This window comes from Oryzias latipes, chromosome 24 (assembly GCF_002234675.1).
Source record: "Oryzias latipes chromosome 24, ASM223467v1".
Lineage (NCBI taxonomy): Eukaryota > Metazoa > Chordata > Actinopteri > Beloniformes > Adrianichthyidae > Oryzias > Oryzias latipes.
This window is the reverse complement of record NC_019882.2, coordinates 22,803,812-22,826,933: the sequence shown is the minus strand read 5'-3', so window position 1 is coordinate 22,826,933 and position 23,122 is coordinate 22,803,812. Positions and strand designations below refer to the sequence as shown.

The window sequence follows — 23,122 nt, the reverse complement described above, 5'->3', positions numbered from 1 at the left end:
ACACCCCCAACAACAGGTTAGATGACAGAGTCCATAAGGCGTCTCTACCTGGTGCGTTCACGGAGCTTCAGTACATAAGAATCCAACAGCTGCACAGCCTAACGTGGTCCGCTAATATATATTCATGAGAAAACCCACTTTCCCCGTGGCAAAAACATCTGGGAACGTGTGGCCTTCAGTGAACAACAGGATTAGTAAAAATATATATAATAATTAAGTTGCACATTACACAAAAGAGGAATGCATGAAAAGATGAGGCTGGAGGAGGGACATGAATCTCTTTAATAATATCAATAGAAATACTTGTTTTTTAATTTGCGGGACGGGAGAAGATACAAAATCAATACGACTCTATTATTGTGCGGGAATAAATTCTCAGAGTTTTGCGGGTGCGGGCGGGAGTGGACATACATATTGCGGGTGCAGGCGGTAGCGGGATGAGGAAGATAGTCCCGCGCAGGGCTGTAGTCTCTGCTTCAGACAGTCTATTATAGTTTAAAGTTGTTACTTTGGTCGGAGTTGTTTTAGGCTGCCGATACACATCACCATAGCAACGCTTTTTACTGCCATTAAATCTCGCGATACTCAGCCAACTTCCGTTTCTACTGAAATGCCTTCCTTTTCTGTCGAAATTTTCAGTAGTATGTGTGAGAGGATTTTGAGTAGTGAGTGTGAGAGGATTTTCGGTAGTGAGTGTGAGAGGATTTACACTTGTGTATGTGACAGGATTTTTACAAATGTATGTGAATGAACATATTTTCAGTTATATGTATACAAGCATTTCACTAGTGTGTGTGAGAGATTTCATTCGTGTTTATGAATGCTAATTCTGAATAACGTCCTACACGGCACCTCATACTCTATAGCAGTGTTTTTCAATCAGTGTGAATCAATCAGGAGATGGTCAAGTGTGCCGTGTGAAATTGCCCTCATTAACTGATTTAAAAACATTTACCATCTCCAGGATATCAGCTCTGTGTTCATCCAAAAAGGCCCTGATAAAACACTGAGGAGTTAAGAATATGAAAGATCATAAAATACTTTTTTCTTTGTGTTTATTTGATTCTATTAAAGACTTACGATTTAGCCCTTTAACTGTCTCCACCAATCATTCTTGGAGGTTTAATCACACGTCATCAGTCTGAGCAATCAGAAGTGGTTAAAGTCTTCACTTCCTTGTTCTGATTCTGTTCAAGAAGTCTCTCAGTTCCAACAAAAATAACAGCTAAAGCTTTCCACAGAATCCGGTGTCAGACCGTGGAACAAGTGAACAAAATAATGAAGCTCAGAGGCACGAGTCTTTCTGCGTTCAGCGTTTTTTGCACTACATCTCCCATGATGCATTGGGTTGAAGTGACAGCGTCTCAGCGCACAATGAGTCTCTCCTCTAAACGTCTTGAAACAACAACGAACCCGCAAACAGTTTTTGAATCTTCTAACTTAACTTTTATAACATCTTTTAGAAAAAACAGCTGCAACTTCCAGCTTTTTCTGCCACAGTTATCACAAAAATGCGTGTGAGACTGTGGAGGAGCTGTAGATCAATACAGACAATGAGTTTCTCCTGTTTTTTTTTTTTGGATGCTGGTGTGCCGCAGGATTTTTGTCAAGGTTAAAGTGTGCCGTTGCTCAGAAAAAGTTGAAAAACAGTGATCTACAGTACAGTCTATTGCTCTGAATGAAACAAACTCTTCATGTTGAGCAATATTCCATTGTCCTTTAATAGATGTTTTACTAAGCATCAACATGTTTCAGAAGGGTTTTTGATGAGTAAGGATCACTGACGGACATTCTTCTGCTGTGAGGGTGGGGGGAGGTTCTCCATGTTTGCTGATTCAGTGTATTCATGGGCGTCTCTGGTCCCTAACCCCCACGAATAAAGGGGAAATACTGCATTTCATCTAAATATTGTTTGTTAATTAGTGCCAAAGGTAATCTACAGAAAAGCATGATCAAATACAGATGTCAGTGAGATCACTTTCCCTGACATACATGGGAGATTTATTGATTGTAGACTTTAAGAGAGATTTGATGTTTAATCAGAGTTGTTTGTTTGACTCTTCAAAACTCCTAACTGACCTTTTGGGCCAAATCAAACCTTATTAAGCAACCAGTGGGTGACTGTTCCAGACAGAACTCCAAAAATAAACTGTGAAATACATAACCAACATTCTGTTTATAAAAGCAGTTATAAAAGCAGAAGAAACTTTAATAGAACAGTGAGTTGCAGAAGGAGAAAGTGTGTGCGCAGCAATCCAGTGTTGAGGTCATTGACTGGACGGCACCCATAAAGATGGTGCCTCAAGCTGCGTTCACACCGAATGCGATTTGCACTTCAGATTCACAATGGTGAACTTCACTGTACCGGGGTATTTCCGTGGTATACCTGTCTCTCTCTAACCGAGTTTGAAGACTTGGTGGTTCCGCATTAACCTGAAAGGGGAAAAATAAAAACAAGAATAATAGGGGCACCTCTTCTCATTGTCTCAATAAAAATAAGAAAAATATAATAAAGTTCAGGAGACTTGATCTGGCCTCCCAATCCTGCATCAGGTCTCTGTCTAGCCGCCAGCTCGCCTTCCAGGAGCCGGCATAGCGAGCGCATCGCTCCAGCTCCATGGGTCCTGTGACACTGTCCAGGGTGTACCCACCTCGGCCCAACCGCAGCCAGGACGGGCTCCGGAAACACTGCTTATAATATTATATAAGGGATACAGTGGGTTAAGAAAATGGATAGAAGTTCAGGAGAACTATCAAATTTTCTCACATGCAGCCTTGTCCATTTTCACACAGAGCCGCGGAGCACTTTTTGATGCGTCTCAGTTAACCCTTGTGCTATCCTAGGCACTTTACTATTGGGAGTTGGGTCATCTATGTCCTAAGTTCGTCAGACAAAACCGAGTAGCACCGTGGTTTAACGCTGAAACTCGTTCTGTTAAACAAGAAACCCGTAAGTTGGAAAGAGAATGGCGCCGCTCCGGTTCAGAGCAGTCTCTGGATATCTGGAAACATAGCCTATTAAATTATAAAAAAGCTCTGCGTAGAGCTAGAAGCCAGTACTATTCAACCTTAATATCAGAGAATGGAAACAATCCAAGATTTCTTTTTAGCACTATTGCTAAATTAACTCGCAGTCAGAGCTCAGTAGAACCACATGTTCCTGTTTCTCTCAGCTCTGATCATTTTCTTACATTTTTCGATAGTAAAATCTCAAATATTAGACATAAGTTAAATCAAGTTATTCCTACTATCAACCCAGAACAGGCTGAAGCGGTAGAAATGGAGGCATCCATAGAAACCTCTGTAACATTAGACTGCTTCACTGCTGTGGATGAAGCGGAAATAACATCAATTATTACGTCCTCCAAATCCTCAACGTGTCTGTTAGACCCAATTCCCACTAGACTTTTTAAAGAAACTTTTCCCCTAATTAATGATTCCATATTAACAATGATAAATGCCTCTCTGGAAACGGGTTACGTGCCACAGTCTTTTAAATATGCAGTTGTTAAACCTCTTCTGAAAAAGCCCAGTTTGGATCCTAGCATCTTGGCCAACTATAGACCGATATCAAACCTGCCCTTTATTTCTAAAATCCTAGAAAGAGTTGTAGTTAAGCAGCTTTACTGCCACCTACAGGACAACAGCCACTTTGAAGACTTTCAGTCGGGGTTTAGACCCCACCACAGCACGGAAACTGCACTAGTTAGAGTCTCTAATGACTTGTTATTGGCCTCAGAAAAGGGACTACTTTCTATTCTGGTCCTGTTGGACCTCAGTGCTGCCTTTGACACTATCGACCACGGTATTTTACTCCATAGATTAGAGCAGGACATAGGGATCAGAGGATCTGCTCTCCAGTGGTTTAAATCCTATCTGTCCGAAAGGTATCAGTTCGTTAATGTAAATGGCCATTCGTCTCAGTGCACTCAAGTCAACTATGGAGTCCCACAGGGCTCAGTCCTGGGACCGATCCTGTTTACACTTTATATGCTACCACTAGGAAACATAATCAGGAAACACAGCATTAATTTTCATTGTTATGCCGACGATACGCAGTTGTATTTATCCATGAAGCCTGACCAGAATGACCAGATAGAGAAAGTGAATGCCTGCATCAGTGACATCAAGACCTGGATGACAATTAATTACCTCCTCTTGAACCCAGAAAAAACTGAGGTCATTATACAAGGTCCTAAAAACCTCAGAGATGCTCTGTCTGCTCAGATAGTCTCCCTAGATGACATAAGTATAGCCCCTAATTCCACAGTTAGAAACCTTGGGGTTTTATTTGACCAGGATTTGTCATTTAAGGCTCACATATCTCAGGCGTGTAGAACTGCCTTTTTTCACCTGCGGAATATTGCAAAGATCAGAAATATACTTTCTAAGAGTGATGCTGAAAAAGAGAGATCACATCACTCCTGTGTTAGTTTACTTCACTGGCTCCCAGTTGATTCTAGAATCGAGTTCAAGATCCTCCTGTTAACCTATAAGTCCTTACATGGAATGGCCCCGTCCTATATTAAGGACCTCATAGTCCCTTACCATCCAATGAGAACACTTCGCTCGCAAAATGCAGGACTGCTTGTGGTTCCTAGAATTAGTAAAAGTACAGTTGGAGGTAGAGCGTTTAGCCACCAAGCCCCTGTTTTATGGAATAAGCTCCCAGCTCATGGAAGAGAGGCCGACTCAGTTTCTACATTCAAAGTTAGACTGAAAACATTCCTCTTTGGACAGGCTTATTGTCAGACTAGTTAGTATTTAGAGATTATTTAACTTAATGTTAAATTGTTTAAATTAAACTTAATAACTATTTCTTTTAAAAGGCTGCTAGAAATTGAAGCTGGGGTAACTATGGTGCTCCGGGGTTCTGTCCTCTTTTCTCTTCTACTTCTACCCTTCCTCTCCTCTATTCTTGATCATTATTCATCATTTAGTTCACCATGCCTCTGTTTGGTACAGTGCGATTCATGTATTGTCCCTCTTTTCCTCTCCCCTCCTGGGGAGTGGGAGTCCTTCCAGACTCCAGTTGGCTCATCCGTGCTCCTGTTCCTGACCGTTTACCTCGCCTTTGCTCCTGCTCCTACACCTGGCTGTGGTTCCTGTCTCCGGCTCATCTCTGGCTCGTCTCTGGCTCATCTCTGGCTCGTCTCTGGCTCATCTCTGGCTCGTCTCTGGCTCATCTCTGGCTCGTCTCTGCTCTGTACCTGACCGAGTACCTCGCCTCTGCTCCTGCTCCTACACCTGGCTGTGGATCCTGCCTCTGGCTCATCTCTGGCTCGTCTCAGCTCTGTACCTGACCGAGTACCTCGTCTCTGCTCCTGCTCCTACACCTGGCTGTGGACCCTGCCTCTGGCTCGTCTCTGCTCTGTATCTGACCGAGTACCTCGCCTCTGCTCCTACACCTGGCTGTGGATCCTGCCTCTGGCTCGACTCGCGCCTTTGACTGTCCCCACAACCACAGCTGGATGAAGCTCGTCTGCTGGACTTTTATATATGTAGTTGTAGATTTAGATAAGTTAATTCTTCTCTAGGAGTTCTGGTAAATCGCCTGTCCGTCCTGGGGGAGGATCCCTCCTTCATGTGGGCACCCCTGAGGTTTCTTCGTTTTTTCCGGAATCCGGTTTTTTTGGGAGTTTTTCCTTACCGCGAAGGGGGGTCTAAGGGCAGGGATGCCAGTATAGTTTAGTCAGTTTGTTAGTTCATTTTAGTATTTTCCTATTCAACTCTTTGTATTCATGATCCTTTTGAGTTCATGTTTTACTTCGAAGCCCATCGAGACGACTGTTGTTGTGATTTTGGGCTATACAAATAAAATTGAATTGAATTGAATTGAATCTATGTCATGGTGGCCTGTCAGACTCCTCCCCCTCCAGCTCTGCTGCTCATTCTTCTCAGCTGTGACTACTCAACCCATCAAGCCACCTGCTACAAAAGGAGACCCAGCTTCATCATTCTTCGCCAGTCCGTTAACCCTGATGGTGCTTAGTCTCCAGAAGCTCACTACGCCTGGGCCCTTGTCTCGTCCTGAGTTAACTTTGTCTGTTTTCTTTGTCAGTCTAACTTTGTCAGTCTACCAGCTGTCCCCAACTTACCCCCTTCCTCATATAACCTCATATTAGGGTGAGGGGGTGGGGGGTTTAGCCTGCGATGCGCCTTGGGGGGGGGGCTACTTGGCAGTGGCCCCCCTCCTATGGATGCCGTGTGGAGTGGGCCCCCCCTCTTTCGGTTTTATTTGCACCTTAGACATGTAGGGCCCTTGGTAGGGGGGGGTGCTTGGACATCACTGCCAGCAAGCAGCAGATGTCCTCCTGGCACCCTACCCGCCAATTTTAACCGCACCTTAGACATTTAGGGCCCCTTGGTGGGGAGGGTGAGGGGACATCACTGTGAGTAATCAGGAGATGTCCCCTTAATGCCCTACCCGCCAATTTTAACTGCACCCCCCTTAGTACACACACCTCTCCCCCCTCAATATATACATCCCAACATAAACACACACACATGCACACACACACCCTCTCAAACACACATACACGCACACACATTTTGCAAGGAAGGTGGGACCTGGGTCCATCTGTCCCCTACCTCTTCCCTGGTGGGGGGTACGGGCCCCTTTGCAACGGCGGCCGTGTCCCCGGGGTGCCGGCTTCCTGGGCCCGGCGGTGCTCTCTTTGCGCGGTGGGGGGATTCACATTACATCTGAGCCGGGGGTGTCTGGTCCCTGGGGGGTGGGTTCTGGTCCTTGCTCCTGAGTGCTGGGCCCCGCCAAATTTCCAACTGTGGCCGAGCCTGGTCGGGCCATATTTACAACACCCCTTGTGGGCCCTCTTTTTTTCCCCGGGGTTCCCCCCTCCTGGGCGGGGGCAGCGGGCCCCCTGCCTCGCTCCTCCCTGGACCAACCGTGGGCCGGGCGGATGGCTGCCTGGAGTGCGGAGCGGGTCTCCCTTGGGGGGTCCTGGCTCGTACCTGGGGTTGGGGCGGGGGGATGCCTGGAACTCCTGGGTGGTGGTGGGGTGCTCGTTTGGGGCTGTGGGCGTCCTTCTCCGGTGGGGCCCTGCGTTGGGTTCTCCCGGCGCGGCGGGGGGGCTGCTCTCCTGGTTGGGCTGGGGCGGCGCTCTCTTTCCCTCCGTGCCTCCCTGGCCTCTGGCTCTGGGGGCCTTGCGGCGGCCCTGCTGGCCCTGGCCTGGGTGGCGGGCTTGGTCGCCCGGGCAGCGGTTGTTCCCTGCCGGTTCCCGTGTGGCGTTGGGGGGATTCCGGCTGCCGCTGCTGCTGCGGTGGGGGTCTTGGGGTGGGGGTGGCTGGGCACTCTCCCTCCTTCTTTTCACGTTCCACCATCCATTTTAGAAGAACATAAACACTCACCTGAGCAAAGGTGTTAGCTCACCTTTGCACTAATAGTTTGCATGACTGAATGACTGAAATATTTCACACTAGTTGGTTTTAAGGCATAAGTATGCGTGTGTGAACACTATCTGTTTTGTGTACATGTCGACAGGTGGACATTTTTGCAGCTAGCAGGTGTGTTTATAACATTTGAGTGTGTGTGTGGACGGGCCCCGCCCTTTTTGTACTGCATTTAAACCTTACCATAATGATTAACAACCAGTAAACTGTAAGCTGTATGCTGCTTCATGGTCTTATCCCCCTTCCCCTCCTATTATCACCCTCCTACCCCCCCCTCTCTCTAACGTCCCTCTCTCTTCTTCCCCTCTTTCCTTTTCCGTCCGGTCCAACACCAAAGATTTTCAAACATGATTGAAATTAATAAAGTTTGGCCTCAATTACAAAAGGGGTTTATTCAGACATACCTTTGGTTTGTCTGAAGATTAATAACCCCTCTTGTTAAAGCAAAATATGTCCAACACAAGAGGCCCTCAGCTCTCATCTGTCTGCCCAGCTGTTGGACAGGACAAGTTAAAAAAAAAAAAAACTTTGTCTGTTTTCTGTCACCTGAATCTTACCACCTCGAGCAGCAGAAGCCACAGCCGTCCTGTTCTTACGCCACCTGTGAACGTGAGCCACAGTCTCTGTGCTCTTCTAGTTCACCAGCCACGCCATGCATCAAGCCATAGCTCTCCTCAAGATCTCCAGCCACAGTCTCGCCAGGAACCAACAAGAACGTTATTAAACATCTTACTTACCACTCACCTATTTGTCTCTGCCTCTGGGTTTCAGCATCTGGGTCCGTCCCGCGTTCTAGTCATGACAATCTAGACCCAGACAGTGCTCTGAACCTTTTTTCTTCAGTGATTTGTGATCTTCACTGGTGTCCATGGATTACATGAAATCTTTCCACCTTTATCCACCTTTGCCATGGTAGGGAGAACACGTCAATGTAAGGGGGGGGGGGGGGGGGTCATCTAAGATAGCACAAGGGTTAAACACAGTACTCCATTGATGATTTCGCAGGAACATCTCCCACTGATCTCTTTGACTTCCTTCATCACAAAAATCTAAGTGAATCTGATTTGATACACAACTTACGACAGACAGAACAATCTGGTTAGATTGTAGGAATATTATGAAGGTAAAAATGTGTCCAAATGGACGGGCTTGTAGATTTGATGTGAGAACTTGTAAAACAGAATGTGAGAATATGCTCACCAAAACTCTGCATCTGTGTGTAAAAAGCTTCTGCTGTAAAGTTTGACAAACAAAATCACAACTGAGAAATTCCCATTTGCATGTGTTTATTTAGCGTTACAACCTCAAATCTGTGATGACAACTGCTCAAATGGGCTTCTGCTTGTGTGCGAATCGGCTGCCGCGAATCACGAGCGCTACAACTGCGCTCTGACTTTTGACGCGTTCCTTGCAAGACATTTATTTCAAAACTGATCTGATCTGTGCCCGATAATGGAACAGGGGGGAGGGGGGATTAGAGGAGGGGGGGGGGGTCAACCAATCAGAGTGCAGGACTCAGATAACTTGTAAAGTAATTTAGATCTCAACAACTCTTCTGATAAACGTTCAAATGTTACAGCAAGTATCTCAATCATTTTATATGAACACAGAGAGGGAATTACAAATGGGTTTTAAAAGAAAAAAGATTGTTTTTTCTGCCTTTTAATGAGAAATGACCTCTTCCAGCTGTGAATGCAGACACAGCAGTGAGGCGGCTGCCAAGGGACCGTCAACAAAGTGCAAATTCCATGAAAACACCATTTCGTAATAATCAATCATCTCTCAAAAATGAATAAATGTCTACATTTATATGAGATAGTAATGAAGACTTGTGCTAAGATCGATATTTAGTGAGAAAGTCCCCCCTCCTCTAACCCCCCGTTCCATTATCGGACACAGATCAGTTTTGAGACAAATGTTTCACAAGGAATGTGTCAAAAATCCGAGCGCCGTTGTGATGCTAAATAAACACATGCAAATGGGAATTTGTCAGTTGTAATTTAGTTTGTCAAACTTTACAGCAGAACATTTTTACGCACAGATGCAAATTTTTGGTGAGCATGTTCTCACATTCTGTTTTACAAGTTCTCACATCAAATCTACAAGCTCGACCATTTAGACACATTTTCACCTTTGTAGAATGTATTTCCATTCATCGATTCATCAGGGAGGTTTTTTAATGCACAATGACCCTGTCAAAAAACAATAAATAAATAGAAAAATATAGAACGCATTTAAATGAACCTGTTAAGCTAAACTATCGATGGGATGTCCAAACCAAACCAGTGTCTTTATATCAGATTAAAGTATACACGTTTATTTTTGTAGCCACTTAAAACAACGACGCTGAAGTTGGCTTCCGATTCACAGCTTCCGATTAGCGAAGGCACTAAAGAAACATTCCGCTGCATTTTTCGCATTAAGATCACCCAAAACTGGGTCCTGTTCAAAAACTGCTGGACCTGGACTGCTCAAACCTGGATTAAATTATGCATTAGATATTAAAGAACACGTTAAACCCAGTTTCTGATATGTGAAAACTTCCTCTGATTTGTGAAAATGTGAAATAGATTGATTTTTATCGCATTTTACGCCCAGAGTCTACTTCAGACCAGGTCCTGTTCAAAAACCGCTGGACCTGGACTGCTCAAACCTGGATTAAATTATAATTTAGATAGTAAAGAACACAATAAACGCTGTTTCTGATTTGTGAAAATGTGAAATAGGTTGATTTTTATCCCATTTTACACACTGAATCCACTTCAGACCAGGTCCTGGACCTGGACTGCTCAAACCTGGATTAAATTATGCATTGGATACTAAATAACACATTAAACACAGTTTCTGATTTGTGAAACCTTCCTCTGATTTGTGAAATAAGTTGATTTTTATCGCTTTTTCTCAGACCAGGTCCTGTTCATGAAATTTGGGTGGAAATGTATTTTTTTATTCCTTAACACTTTTATTTTTTATACTGCATTGTACTATTGTATTAGTTCACACAGGTACGAGCCGGTGGCCCTAACATATCACCTGGGTGACCAAAATCACTTTGTTGCAATCCACAGAATTCTGCCCAGACAAAAGCTGGCACTTTTACGATGCACTACAGGAATCCAAGAAGGCTAGACGAGGCGACATCTAAATCTCAACATACAAAAGAAACTGGGAAACAGATGTCAGATTGGACAAATAGTTATGGTCATGGTTAGCATGTACCCCTGACTTAAGTTTTGTTTTTTTGTTCAATATTTCTTGGTTTGTTTTCTGATTTACTTTAAAGTTCCTGTTATGGTGTTTTCCTTAAAGTTGTCCTTCCCTTGTCCCCATTATCCTTAAATTCTATTTCCCACAGCGGTTTTTGAACAGGACCTGGCCTGAAGTGGACTCAGTGTGCAAAATGTGATAAAAATCAACTTATTTCACATTTTCACAAATCAGAAACTGTATTTAATGTGTTCTTTACCATCTAACGCATAATTTAAGTCAGGTTTGAGCAGTCTAGGTCCAGCGGTTTTTGGACCTGGTCTGAAGTGGACTCAGTGCGTAAAATGCGATTAAAAATCAACCTATTTCACATTTTCACAGATCAGAGGAAGGTTTCACAAATCAGAAACAGTGTTTGTTATGTTCTTTACTATCTTAATTATAATTTAATCCAGGTTTGAGCAGTCCAGGTCATGCGGTTTTTGAACAGGACCCGGTTTTAGGGTGGTCTTAGTGCGAAAAATGCAGCGGAATGTTTCTTTAGTCCCCTCGCGAATCGGAAGCTAACTTCAGCGTCATAAGGTTGAATTTTTAGATCACTGGTGCAAATGTTAAGGATGACATGCTATTTTTAAAACCTTGGTTTTGTCTTTTCTCACTTCTGGAGTCAAATACGTCAGAGTCCAAGACGGAGGTTCCTCTTTCCCAGCCCACGTCTGCGCGTGCCCAGGTGAGGCGGCGGCAGGACGCACGAGTGTGACGCGGCTCACCTGGGCTGCGCGCTGCTTCCTGTCAGCTCCGGAGAGATCCAGCAGCGCAGCGTCTCTGCCGGCTTCGGCTACAGTTCGCGATGCCGGACTCGATCAGCGTCTCAGACTTTGTGGCGGAGACCAATGAGGACTTCAAAGCTCCCACCACCTCCAGCTTCACCACCCGAATGCCGGAATGCAGGAGCACAGTGATCGCTCTGGAGGAGGTAAGCTCCAAACGTTTCCTTATCGCCTCCTAGACTCTACCGGCGGCTCGAGCGAGGCAGTTCAGTCCGGGACCAAGCATTCAGGTCCAGGTCAGACGTGAAGGGAGAATCAGAAAAAGTCTGACGTTTGGAGGCTGACTTTGTTTATTTGTGTTATGACAGGTATTTATTGTTGACATGAATCCACTTCCTGAGTTTGCCTTAGAGGTAAAGGGAGGCTCTGCCGGACCCTTTTCAGAAAGAGGAACGCGCTCACTGCGCGCACACTTCCTCCTGCTGCAACTCCCTGTTCTGCTTTTGTAACTCAGCCGTGAGTTAGCAGACTTTGAAATACTCACACAGAACTAAAGTTGTGTGTTTCTCTGGTTTGCAGTTCTGTCTGGAACAGTCACCCACTGGTTGGTTAAAAAGGTTTGATTCGGCCCAAAACGTCAGTTAGGAGTTTGGAAGAGACTCAGAGTCAAACCAACAACTGATTTCTCTAAATAATAGACTACAATCAATACATCTCCCATGTTTGCCAGGGAAAGTAAACTCACCAACATCTGTCTGTAGGGGGCCTATATCATGCTTTTCTTAAGCCTTTTAGATTAAAATACTGTATGTCCATATAATATATTACCTTTGGCACTAAATAACACATTTTTAATGTAATATTAGTTTTTGCGCAGCTTATTTTTTCTGATGTTTTTGCAGCTAAGTAAGACAACTTGATCTCTGAAGCTCCACCTTTCACTCCTCTTCACTCTTGTGGGTGCCGCCCGAAATATATACCCTTAAAAAACCCACTCTGATGAAAATGGTGTTTTAAACAAGTTATTGTAGCATTTTTCTCATGATGGAGGACCTAAATGGGCCATTCTACTGAATTGGTTCAAATGGCAGTCGCACAAAAACTAAAAATCAAACCGATGACATTTTTACAATATCATATATTCTTTTTTATCCAGTTACATTATTTCAAAAAGCAATTAAATACAAACAAATTCCTGTTTTTTTATGACTTTGTATTGCGACGTAGCTGTCCTGAACCCTAACATTTCAATTTCAAATAAGGAAAATGTATTCTCCATTCTCAACATGTTTATATGTGTAATTTTCTTTTTTTATCAAAGAGAAGTTGAAAATTATATAAATTTAAGAAATATGTAAAAAACACATGTAAAAATTGATAAATTATTATAATTAAGAATTATATTTAGCCTATTTAGACATATTGAAAAAAACAAAATCAAGGTTGAATGTTTGCTTGATGAAAATATTTACATTAAACATGATATAAATACTAAAAAAATAAGAAATAGAATACTAATTTTTCTTCAAGTTTCAACTTTGAATTTGAGCTTATTTGGTAGAATAGTCATAAAGAAATTAAAATGAAAATTGTGTTTCTGAGTATTACCTTATTCAAATCGTGGTGAATCAGGAGCAGATGAAAAAATGCAATTTGGAAAAGATTGTACTTGTTCGGTACAAACTACAACCCATAAGGTGAACTAAGGTATAGAAGTTTTTTTGATTCATAATACAAAGTAATGAGCAGTTTTCAATTGACAAATCAATATGCAATCCTGGCTTGGTCTATGAAAATACAATTTGCCATTTAGAAATCAATATTAAAATGTACAATTCGATATGACATCACACCTACCACGTTCTCCACCCCCCAACCTGCCTGTCTCACTTCTTTTCCACACTCTCCATTCCTCTGGACTGTTGACCATAGATACTTCATTTCCTCCACCTTCTTTATCTCTTCTCGCTGTAACTTCACTCCTCCTTTTGGGTTTCTCTCAGTCACATACATGTACTCCATCTTACTGCAGCTAACCTTCATTCTTCTCCTTTCCAGGGCAAACCTCCACCTCTCTAGCCCCCCCCCCCCCTTTCCCTGCTCTCGCTACATATCACAATATCTATTTTGTCAATATCAATATTTCTTTCAATATTTGTTTATTTAACAGGGACAGTGGTCATTCAAAGCATGGCTGCAATGTGGCAGAATCAGCCCAAAGGCTATTTTTTATCTGAAGTCGCCAGACATCAAAATGTCAATTAAATATCTTAATAGAAAATATTCATATACAATAAAAAAAGTCATTTAAAATACATATAAGTAATAAAAACATAGTGTGACACAGTGGGTGACAGATCGGACAAGGAGGGGCAGACGATTAATACAGTTCAACGTGGACATGTTTGTTGTGGTATGAACCGGTTTTCTAGGTGCTTTTTAAACAAAGTGTATGTGGTGAGGTCTGTAATTACATGAGGAACTCTTGTGGTGCTGTGATGGAGAAGGCGCTCAGGCTGAAGGCACTTCTCCACAGAGGAACTATACAGTCTTGACGAACCGACCCTCATGTCTCTTTGGGAAAGGATCTCATTTTAACAAACTGACTGAGTGGAGGGGATGACAGACCATTGATGCTTTTATAAAACTGGCATAGTTTTGTATACTTAAGGATGTTCTTCCAGCTTAACAGTTTGTTTTTGTAAAATGTCACAGTGATGATGTCTTAATGGATTTTTACCTAGGATGTTATTGTTTGTAAAGTGACTCCAGAGGTTTTAATGCTGATTCGTTTGTCTGTGACCAGGTAGTGAGACAGTATGTCATGTGTGATAAGATGAACCCAAAAATAGCATGCATGAACATTGTAGCAGCTTATAGTGACAAATTTGCAAACATCAAAGTCCATGGTGATTCCTGTCTAATCTCATCTGTCAGTCTGTCCATCACCACTGCAAACAGGAAGTAGCTCAGAGCTGATCCCTATTGTAATCCCACCCCCACCTTGAACTCCTCTGTCACCCCTAAAGCACACCCCACCACTGTCCTACAGCCCTCATACATGTCCTGCACTGCTCTAACATACTTTTCTGTCACTCCAGACTTAATTCCACAGTTCCTCTCTGCTTTCTCCAGATCTACAAAGACACAGTGTAGCTCTCTGACCTTCTCTGACCTTCTCTATCAACATCCTCACAGAAACTATTGCATCTGTAGGGCTCTTTCTTAGCATGAAACTATACTGCTGTTCACAAATGTTCACTTTCTGTTGTGGAAGTAAACACGGCTTTCACCGCTCATCGTCACAACGTTGGCCTTTTTTCAGAGCGTTGTACTCATCACTCTGATCCATCAGGTTTCTGAACTAGGATCTATTGCTGGGAGGTTCTGCAGAACTTTGGCCCGCTTTGCAAACAGCATTTTGGCTGATGCTCCGTGCATTAGCTGCTGTGAAGCTGCACTGTTTGACTTGTTCTTATATGAGCTGCTGCAACGCACAGCAATCCACGTTTTTGTATGATACTGGCAGCAACATGGCACATAGTTTCAGTTCAGTTCCCATCCTAAGTAAAAGCTAAGAAGTTCATGTCCCATAACAACAAAACAAGCTGCTTCTCACTGAGATCTTGTAGTTTTGTGAGTGTAGAGCTGTTCAAAAAAGGCTCAGTGTGCATATTTATGATTGATCATCATCAGAAAACATTAATTCATGATTTTAGTAAACAGTAACGTAAATCACACACAGATATGTAGTGCTCATTGATTCTAATCACCCTTTTCCCCTATTTGATGCCCGGTTTAAACTGCAGCTGATCGTCATCAACACGTCTACATGCCTAAATGCATTAAGTTGCTGCCATGTGATTGGCTGATTAGAAATTTTGTGTTAATTTGCCTAATAAAGTGGCCAATGATTGTATGTTCGTTTGTAATTTTGTGTTTACACAATGACATCACAATGATTTTTTGGAGGTTATACTTAGGTTATAACTTCTATGAATGATGAGTGGGACCACTGTACTTTCAAAGCTGTACATTTTGATGGCAGTTTCAAAAATGTTTAGTTAAAACTGTGTTTCATTCTCATTTTAGGGGCAGAAATATGACTGCACACTATACACAAGCAGACACAAGATAATGTCACATAAAAAGAAAAAAATTACAGTACATAAATAAACCAATAGTTTACTATAGTACAGGAACAGGAATTTAAACTATAGTATTCATATAAGTTCTAGTATTTAAAAGCATTTAGATTTTCTGACTCACTAACTGAGTTCCGTAGCATGTTGTTTATTTCACACATAAATACATGCAAAAATGGTTCAGTGATATATTTTTTGCTTCTATGAACTTTTTGCTAAATGAAAATTAGATTCAAAATATAAAGCCATGTTTTTGCTATGTTAATAAAACCAAATATTCTTTGGAAGACTGTTTTTTGAGATTACTTTATGTATTTCAAGATATTTAGATAGATATAACTTTGCATACAGAATTTTATTTTTAGAAACTCTGATAGAAACAGAGCAGGTGATCATTCCTCACTACTTAGGCTACGTTCACACTGCAGGCTTAAACGACCCAATTCCGAGTTTTTTGCCCCTATGCGTCCTATATCTGATCTTTTCATGACAGTCTGAACGACACAGATCTGATCTTTTCAAATGCAACCCAGGCCACTTGGGTATGTGGTCCTGAATCCGATACGTATCCGATCTTTTCAAATGCGACCTCCGTCTGAACGGCCAGGCCACATGAATCCGACCCGTACGTCATCGATACGCTACAAACGTCATACTTCTGCGTTGAAGTAGGCGGGAATGAGAACATAAACATCAACCATGGCGGACGATGCTGCTGAGACCAGTCAGTGGAAGGGAAGCGAGGTCACCGATTGGATTAATATTTGGGTTGACAGCTATACTGTATTTAGGCCAAACTCAAGGGCTCTTATCGCAACCGGGCGGTTTTGAAAACATTTCCAGCAAAATGGCCGGGCGTGGTGTTAAACCTTTCCCCTTTCCGACCGTGGTCAGAAGCGCAGGGGACCGGACCCTTAGATTCTCCAGAGCGTCAACAGCATTTATTCTGGGGGGAGCATTCTTTTATTACCGTTCTCCTTCCTCCGTAATACACAACATGAATGCGCGCCCCCACAACCCCCGTCACTCCCTCCTGCGCTGCACGCGCTCTTTCCTCTCTCTTACACACACACATGCACGCGGCCCCACCACATACACGTCCCCATTCCACAACAGGGGGTCCAGACGATCCTGGCTCCAATGCCTTCTTAAAATGAGAAGATTGTAATTGTGCTGGCTCCTTTGTGAAAATGAATTTAATAATGCAAAAAGGGCTCCGCTGATGACAACAATGTTGTTGACATCCATTGTTAACGTTAGCTACTTCCGCAAACAACAGCGACGTTGTTCTCCGTTGAGTACCATTCTGCGCATACGGGTCACTACTGGGTCATCTCATGGTCACACAGGAGATCACAAAAGTTCACATTTAATTGGAAACGTGAACAGCCTTGTAAAAAAATTTAATATTTTCAAAAAATCGGAATTGAGCATTAAGCCCTGCAGTGTGAAAAGTAGCCTTAGATTTTTTTTGTAGAATTCCAGACTTCCAGGTATGAAGCATGATTTCTACCAACAACTCAAATAGAAAATGTTGTTTCCAACAACACACTTGGAACAACTAAGTGTTTCAAAAACAAGGCCAGAATATGTCTGCCACTAAAATGTTGGATTACAGATTCAGTTACTGTTACTCGTAGGATTTTTGTTTCAGTTTTTTAAATGATATGTTTATTTTGATGGTTGGTTTTTGTCTGTGTGTGAAGTTTGTGTGTTTTTGTGATTATGTGTCTTAGTGTGTTGGTTTAATAACGCTTTGTGTTTATTTTATGAATTTTCTGTCGTTTTTCTGACCGATAATTGTTTTTGTTTTGAACTGCTTTGTGTCAGTTTGTCTTTTTCTTATATGTAATAATCATTTTGTTATTGTTTATTGTGTTGTTTCTGTTTCATTTTTTGTTAATGTTATTCGTTCTTGATATAAATTACTGTTTTGCAGTTGTAGATTTGCATCGGTTTTAATCCATGTTGGTGGATTTGACATTTTAACCTAAGTACTCATCATTTAGATGATTAAACCTTTTTTTTTGGCTTCATAATTTTATTCTGAATTTGTTAACTTCTTTATTCTGCACGCATTTGTGTTTACTTTATGTGCATTTTTTTGTAAAGCACTCCAGCTGTCCTAAATATTTTTAGTCGGGGATAAATATTTAATCAGGGAGTAAAACCTGAGGAAAAAGTTTAGTTCATTACACACTGCAGTCCATGTCTTTCTGGTGCATGCTGGGGCAATCCCTCCCAGTGGACCTGAGGCCATAAAGAAGTCTAAATTCAATTCTAAGGTGCAGAACCTCAGCCTCTGTGTCTTCATATCATTACTGAACATGCTTGTTTCTTCATTCCTTCTGTCTCCCCATGCCTGGACTTGTTTGCTCTTTAAGAGACACGGCTAACTTATTTCTGACTCGATCCTCTGAATCCAGTTTTTACAAAGCTACAAGACGACACTTCTAAAAAGGCCTTCAGGAGAAATCTATTTGTGATCTTTAGTTTGTTGTAAACTCTTTTTGTTTGATCAAACAGGAAACTCCAGTTACTTATACTGTAATTCTTCTGTGAAGCATCATGGGTAATTTGGGTGACTTTGGACAGAAGCTTAAGAACAGAACTATTCTAGCAAATGTTTTTGTAAAAGGATGTTTCCTCTAAGTTTTAAGACAACTGGGTTTGAATTCAGTTTATTTATTCAGTTGGAAAAAATTAAGGTATAAAAGAGAGAGGGTTTAAGTTTGGAATTAAGTACAAAAATACAGGTGGAGAACTTGTCAGTGTTGCAACAGTGAGCAACAATTCAATTGTTGATATTTTCTGTACCTGCCTCTTTTTTTTGTCAGTGGCTGGAAGTAGTCTGTGTACTGAGACAGGTTTAGTATGGAGCTAGAAATAGGAGTTACGTTTTGTACTTGTGACTTTAGTTGTATACCTGTAGGTTATGACTTTTGTACTCAGAAGTTATGTGCTTGTACTTGTATCTTTTGTTTTATATGTATGTATGTATGTATGTATGTATGTATGTATGTATGTATGTATGTATGTATGTATGTATGTATGTATGTACGTATGTACGTATGTACGTATGTACTTACGTACGTACGTATATATACAGATAGATACATATATATACATATACGTATATATATATGTGTGTATATATTTGTATGTATATACACATTCGATGTTTGTTGTTTCACCCGGCGTGCAACCCCCCCCTCCAGCGTGTTCCACAGAGACAGTGCAACATATGGTAATCGTAGCAGCAAGTTGACAGGATAGTAGGGCCGCCCTAACGCAAATTTAATTAATTGGGTGGTTTTAGTCGTAGTTTTTTTTGGGGGGGGCGCTCATGTCCCCTATGAGATCGCCACTGCCACTGAAAATAACTGATGATAGTTATTTTACAAAACCAAAGAGAGCTGCAGCACATTGATGAAAGAGCCGCATGCGGTTGCCCACCCCTGGCCTAAGAGATACAGCCAGATGCCCATACCTGAAGCACTGGTAACTGTCAAACAAAGGCTCCTAGCGTTGGGCAGCCGCCTAAAGAGGTACATAAGAGACAATGAAGCCAGACGGATTAACAGGCTGTTCGTAACTCAACCTTTGAAAGTGTACGCTCAGTGGCAGGGTCAAAACAGCAGAGCAGACCCACCAAGGCTAGAAACTGAATAGTACTGGAAAAGTATATGGGAGGAAGAGACAGCACATAACAGCAATGCCCAGTGGCTGGTCTCTCTGAGAAAAGAACATAGCAACCTCCCTGAACAGAACCCAGTAACCATCACAGTGGCAGACATCCAAGAAAGAGTCTCAGGTATGAAAACCTGACATGATACATCCCTACTGCCTAAGGAAACTCACTGCACCCCATGAGCGCCTGGCAGCACAAATGAACCAGCTGCTAAGAGATGCGACTCACCCCAAATGTCTAACTGAAGAGCGAATGATCCTGATCCAGTAGGATCCCTCAGATCCTTCAAAGGGTGCAGTCCCATCCAACTACCGGCCAATAAGCTGTCTTTCCACAACAAGGAAGCTCATGTCAGGCATCATTGCAACCAAGATAATTAGGCACATGGATCAATACATGAGCAACACACAGAAAGGCATTAGTAGAGACTCCAGAGGAGCCAAACACCAACTCCTGGTTGACAGAACATTCGCTCAAGACTGCAGGTCACGACACACCAACCTGTGCACTGCCTGGATTGATTACAAGAAAGCCTATGACTCAATGCCACACACGTGGATCACCGAATGCTTGGAGCTGTACAACATCAACAGGACTCTGAGAGCCTTCATAGGAAACTCAACAGGCAACAAGGAAAAGCTGCAACAGCTAAATACATCCAACGAGTAAATCAAGTCTTGAGAAGCCAGCTCAATGACAAAAATAAGACCCGGTCAATAAACAGCCACGCACTGCCTGTTAACAGATACCCTGCAGGAATAATAAGATGGCCAAAGGAAGAGATACAGAGCATGGATGTTAACACACGAAAGCTTCTCACCATGCATGGAGGGTTCCATCCCGATTTCAGCACCCTGAGACTGTATGCTAGACGCAAGGAAGGAGGCCGAGGGCTAGTGGGTGTGGAAGCCACAATCCTGGATGAAACATCCAAGATGCATGAATACATCAAGCTCAAGGCCCCAACTGACAATGTGCTCAGTGAATGTCTCAGGCAATGGACAGCAGAGTGCTGGAGGACAGATCCTCATGGGAGGATAAACCCCTGCATGGGATGTACCACCGGACCATAACTGAAGTGGCTGATATCAAGAAGTCCTACCAATGGCTAGAAAGGCCTGGCCTACAGGACAGCACTGAAACACTCATCCTGGCAGCTCAGGAACAAGCCCTGAGCACCAGAGCGATACAGTAGAGACTCAGATATACTACATCAGACAAGACCCAAGGTGTAGGCTGTGCAAAGAGGCACCTGAAACAACCCAGCACATAACTGCAGGGTGTAAGAAACCTGGAGGGAAAGCATACATATAGTAAGATGGTGGCGCACGCGAGTGCAGCGTCTCTTAGCTCTCCAGCATGGCTTTTTGTTTTGTTGTTTGCATTTCATTTACTTTCGGAATTTTGCTACGCCGATTTTATCTACCACCGCCAATACCTGATAGACCTTGGTCTGAGACACACTCGGCCAGTAACAAAGAACTTTCAGCAGCGCCACAACATCCCAAAGGAAATAGCGAGGCTACTGGAATCTCTGTGGATGGTCAGCCCACCTGGCAAGCGGCGAAAATGGAGGAGATAGAGGAAGCAGAAGCGAGGGTGCCGGGCTGGCCCAGATACTAAGCTACATAAACAACCGCACAGACCCGCAATTCCAAGCCTCCTCCTCTTAAATGCGAGGTCCAATATAAACAAGATGGACAAACTGGAATTACAAACAGCCAAAAATAGCTTCACACGGAACTGCAGCCTGATTGTCTTCCCCGAATCATGGCTACAACCGTGCATACCTGCCGCCGCGATTGAGCTGGCGGGCCGGATGCTACATCGTCAGGACAGAGACCACAGCTCGGGTAAGAGCAGAGGAGGTGGGCTTTGTGTTTACGACGAGTGGTGGAGCAACAGCAGAGTCACTGAAAGACACTGTTCCTCAGACTTGGAGGCTCTAGCCATCTTATGCAGGCCCTTCTATCTCCTGAGGGAATTTACAGCTGTTCTAGTGCTAGCTGTTTACATACCACCAGATGCTAACACTAGCACGCTCTAAACCTCCTGCTAACTATCAACCAAGCACGTCTTAAAACAGTGCTCCCCAAATTCACACAGTATGTGAAGTTTACCACCAGAGGAGAAAACACTTAAGACCATGTTTACTCCAACATGTTTACTCCAACATCAAACATGCCTACAAAGTCATACCCTACCCCCACCTGGCTTGCTCAGATCACCTCTGCTTGTCCCTCACCATCACCTACACCTCCCTAAGAAGGCAAACAAAGACAATACTGATCTGGCCCGAAGCTGCCCTCCCACAACTGCAGGACTGCTTTTCAAACACACTCTGGGACACATTCTACAGCCAAAATCTATAAGATCACACGAACGCAGTCCTTACCTACATCAACAACTGCATAAGCAATGTGACCGTGTAAAAAATGATCAGAATATTCCATAACCAGAAACCATGGATGACCAGTGAAGTAAAATCCCTTCTAACAAAACTGAACACCGCCTTCAGATCAAGGGACACAGACTGGCTTCAATACAACGCAGCCAGATCCGCCCTAAAAAGAGGCATTAAGGAGGCCAAGATGGCCTACAAAAAGAGGATCAAAGACCACTTCACTGACAACAACCACAGGAAGATGTGGAAAGGAATAAACCACATCACAAAACAAAGGAGCAGCAACACAGTGCCCACTGGTGTGGATGCCTCTCTGGCAGGAGAGCTAAACCCCTTCTTTGCCAGGTTTGACACACAGAGGGCAACAGGCCCGACGGAATACCAGGCAAAGTACTTAGTGCATGCGCCGATCAATTAGCAGAGGTCTTCACCAAAATACTAAATCAGTCCTTGGAACAATGCAGCATCCCAGCCTGCCTCAAAACCTCCACCATAATTCCGGTTCCCAAAACGCCAGTAGCTGACAGTCTCAACGACTACAGGCCAGTTGCCCTCACTGCCTCACTTTTTGGATTTCAGCTCAGCCTTCAACAACATCATCCCAGACATCCATTTCAGAGAAACTGCTTCACCTGGGCCTTTCTTCCCCCATGTGAACATGGATTAAAGACTTTTTGTCAGAACGCTCAGTCTGTCAGATTTGGACCCCATATCTCCTCCACAATAACCCTCAACACAGGATCACCCCAAGGATGTGAACTGAGCCCACTCCTCTACATGCTCTACACATCTGACTGCACCTCGACCTAACCGAGCAACTCCATCATCAAATTCACTGATGACACCGCTGTGGTCGGGTTCAGCTCAGGGGAAAATGAGTCCCACTACAGGGATGAGGTCAGTAGACTGGGAAAGTGGTGTTCAGGAAACAACCTCCACCTGAACACATCAAAGACCAGAGAAGTAATCCTGGACTTCAGGAAGGGGAGAGTGGACCCACCCCCACTGCATATAAATGGGGTGAGCGTGGAGAGGGACCGGTCTATCCGCTACCTGGGTGTGCAGATCACTGAGGACCTCTCCTGGACTGCAAACACCACAGCGACAGTAGGGAAGGCCCAGCAGCGTCTCCACTTCCTGTGAATACTCAGGAGGAACAACCTGGAGAAAAAGCTGCTGGTGACCTTCACCATAGAGAGCATCCTGACGTACTGCATCACAGCCTGGTGTGCAGGATGCTCGGCCCCAGACAGGAAAGCGCTGCAGAGGGTGATCAACTCGGCCCAGAAAATCACTGGCTCCCTCCTGCCCAGCCTAGAGGACATTGCCAGCTCTCGCTACACAAGCAGAGCCAAACAAATCATCAAGGACTCCCATCATCCCAACCACTATTTGTTTCAACTGTGACCGTCAGGCTGTTGGTACAGAACACACAAAGCTCCCACCAATAGACTAAAAGACAGTTTTTTTTCCCCAGAGCTGTCAACGTCCTAAA

General features: G+C 43.4%; 1 protein-coding gene across 1 annotated transcript in view; it reads left to right on the top strand.

Annotated features, from left to right (window-relative positions):
- The first annotated feature begins 11,321 nt into the window (after positions 1-11,321).
- LOC101166523 (arf-GAP with SH3 domain, ANK repeat and PH domain-containing protein 2) overlaps positions 11,322-23,122 on the top strand; it is a 52,226-nt gene continuing 40,425 nt past the window's right edge. The window contains exon 1 of the mRNA XM_004084002.4: positions 11,322-11,593. Within this exon, the coding sequence (XP_004084050.1) occupies positions 11,468-11,593 (126 nt within the window). The 5' untranslated portion in view covers positions 11,322-11,467. The remainder of the gene's footprint in view (positions 11,594-23,122) is intronic.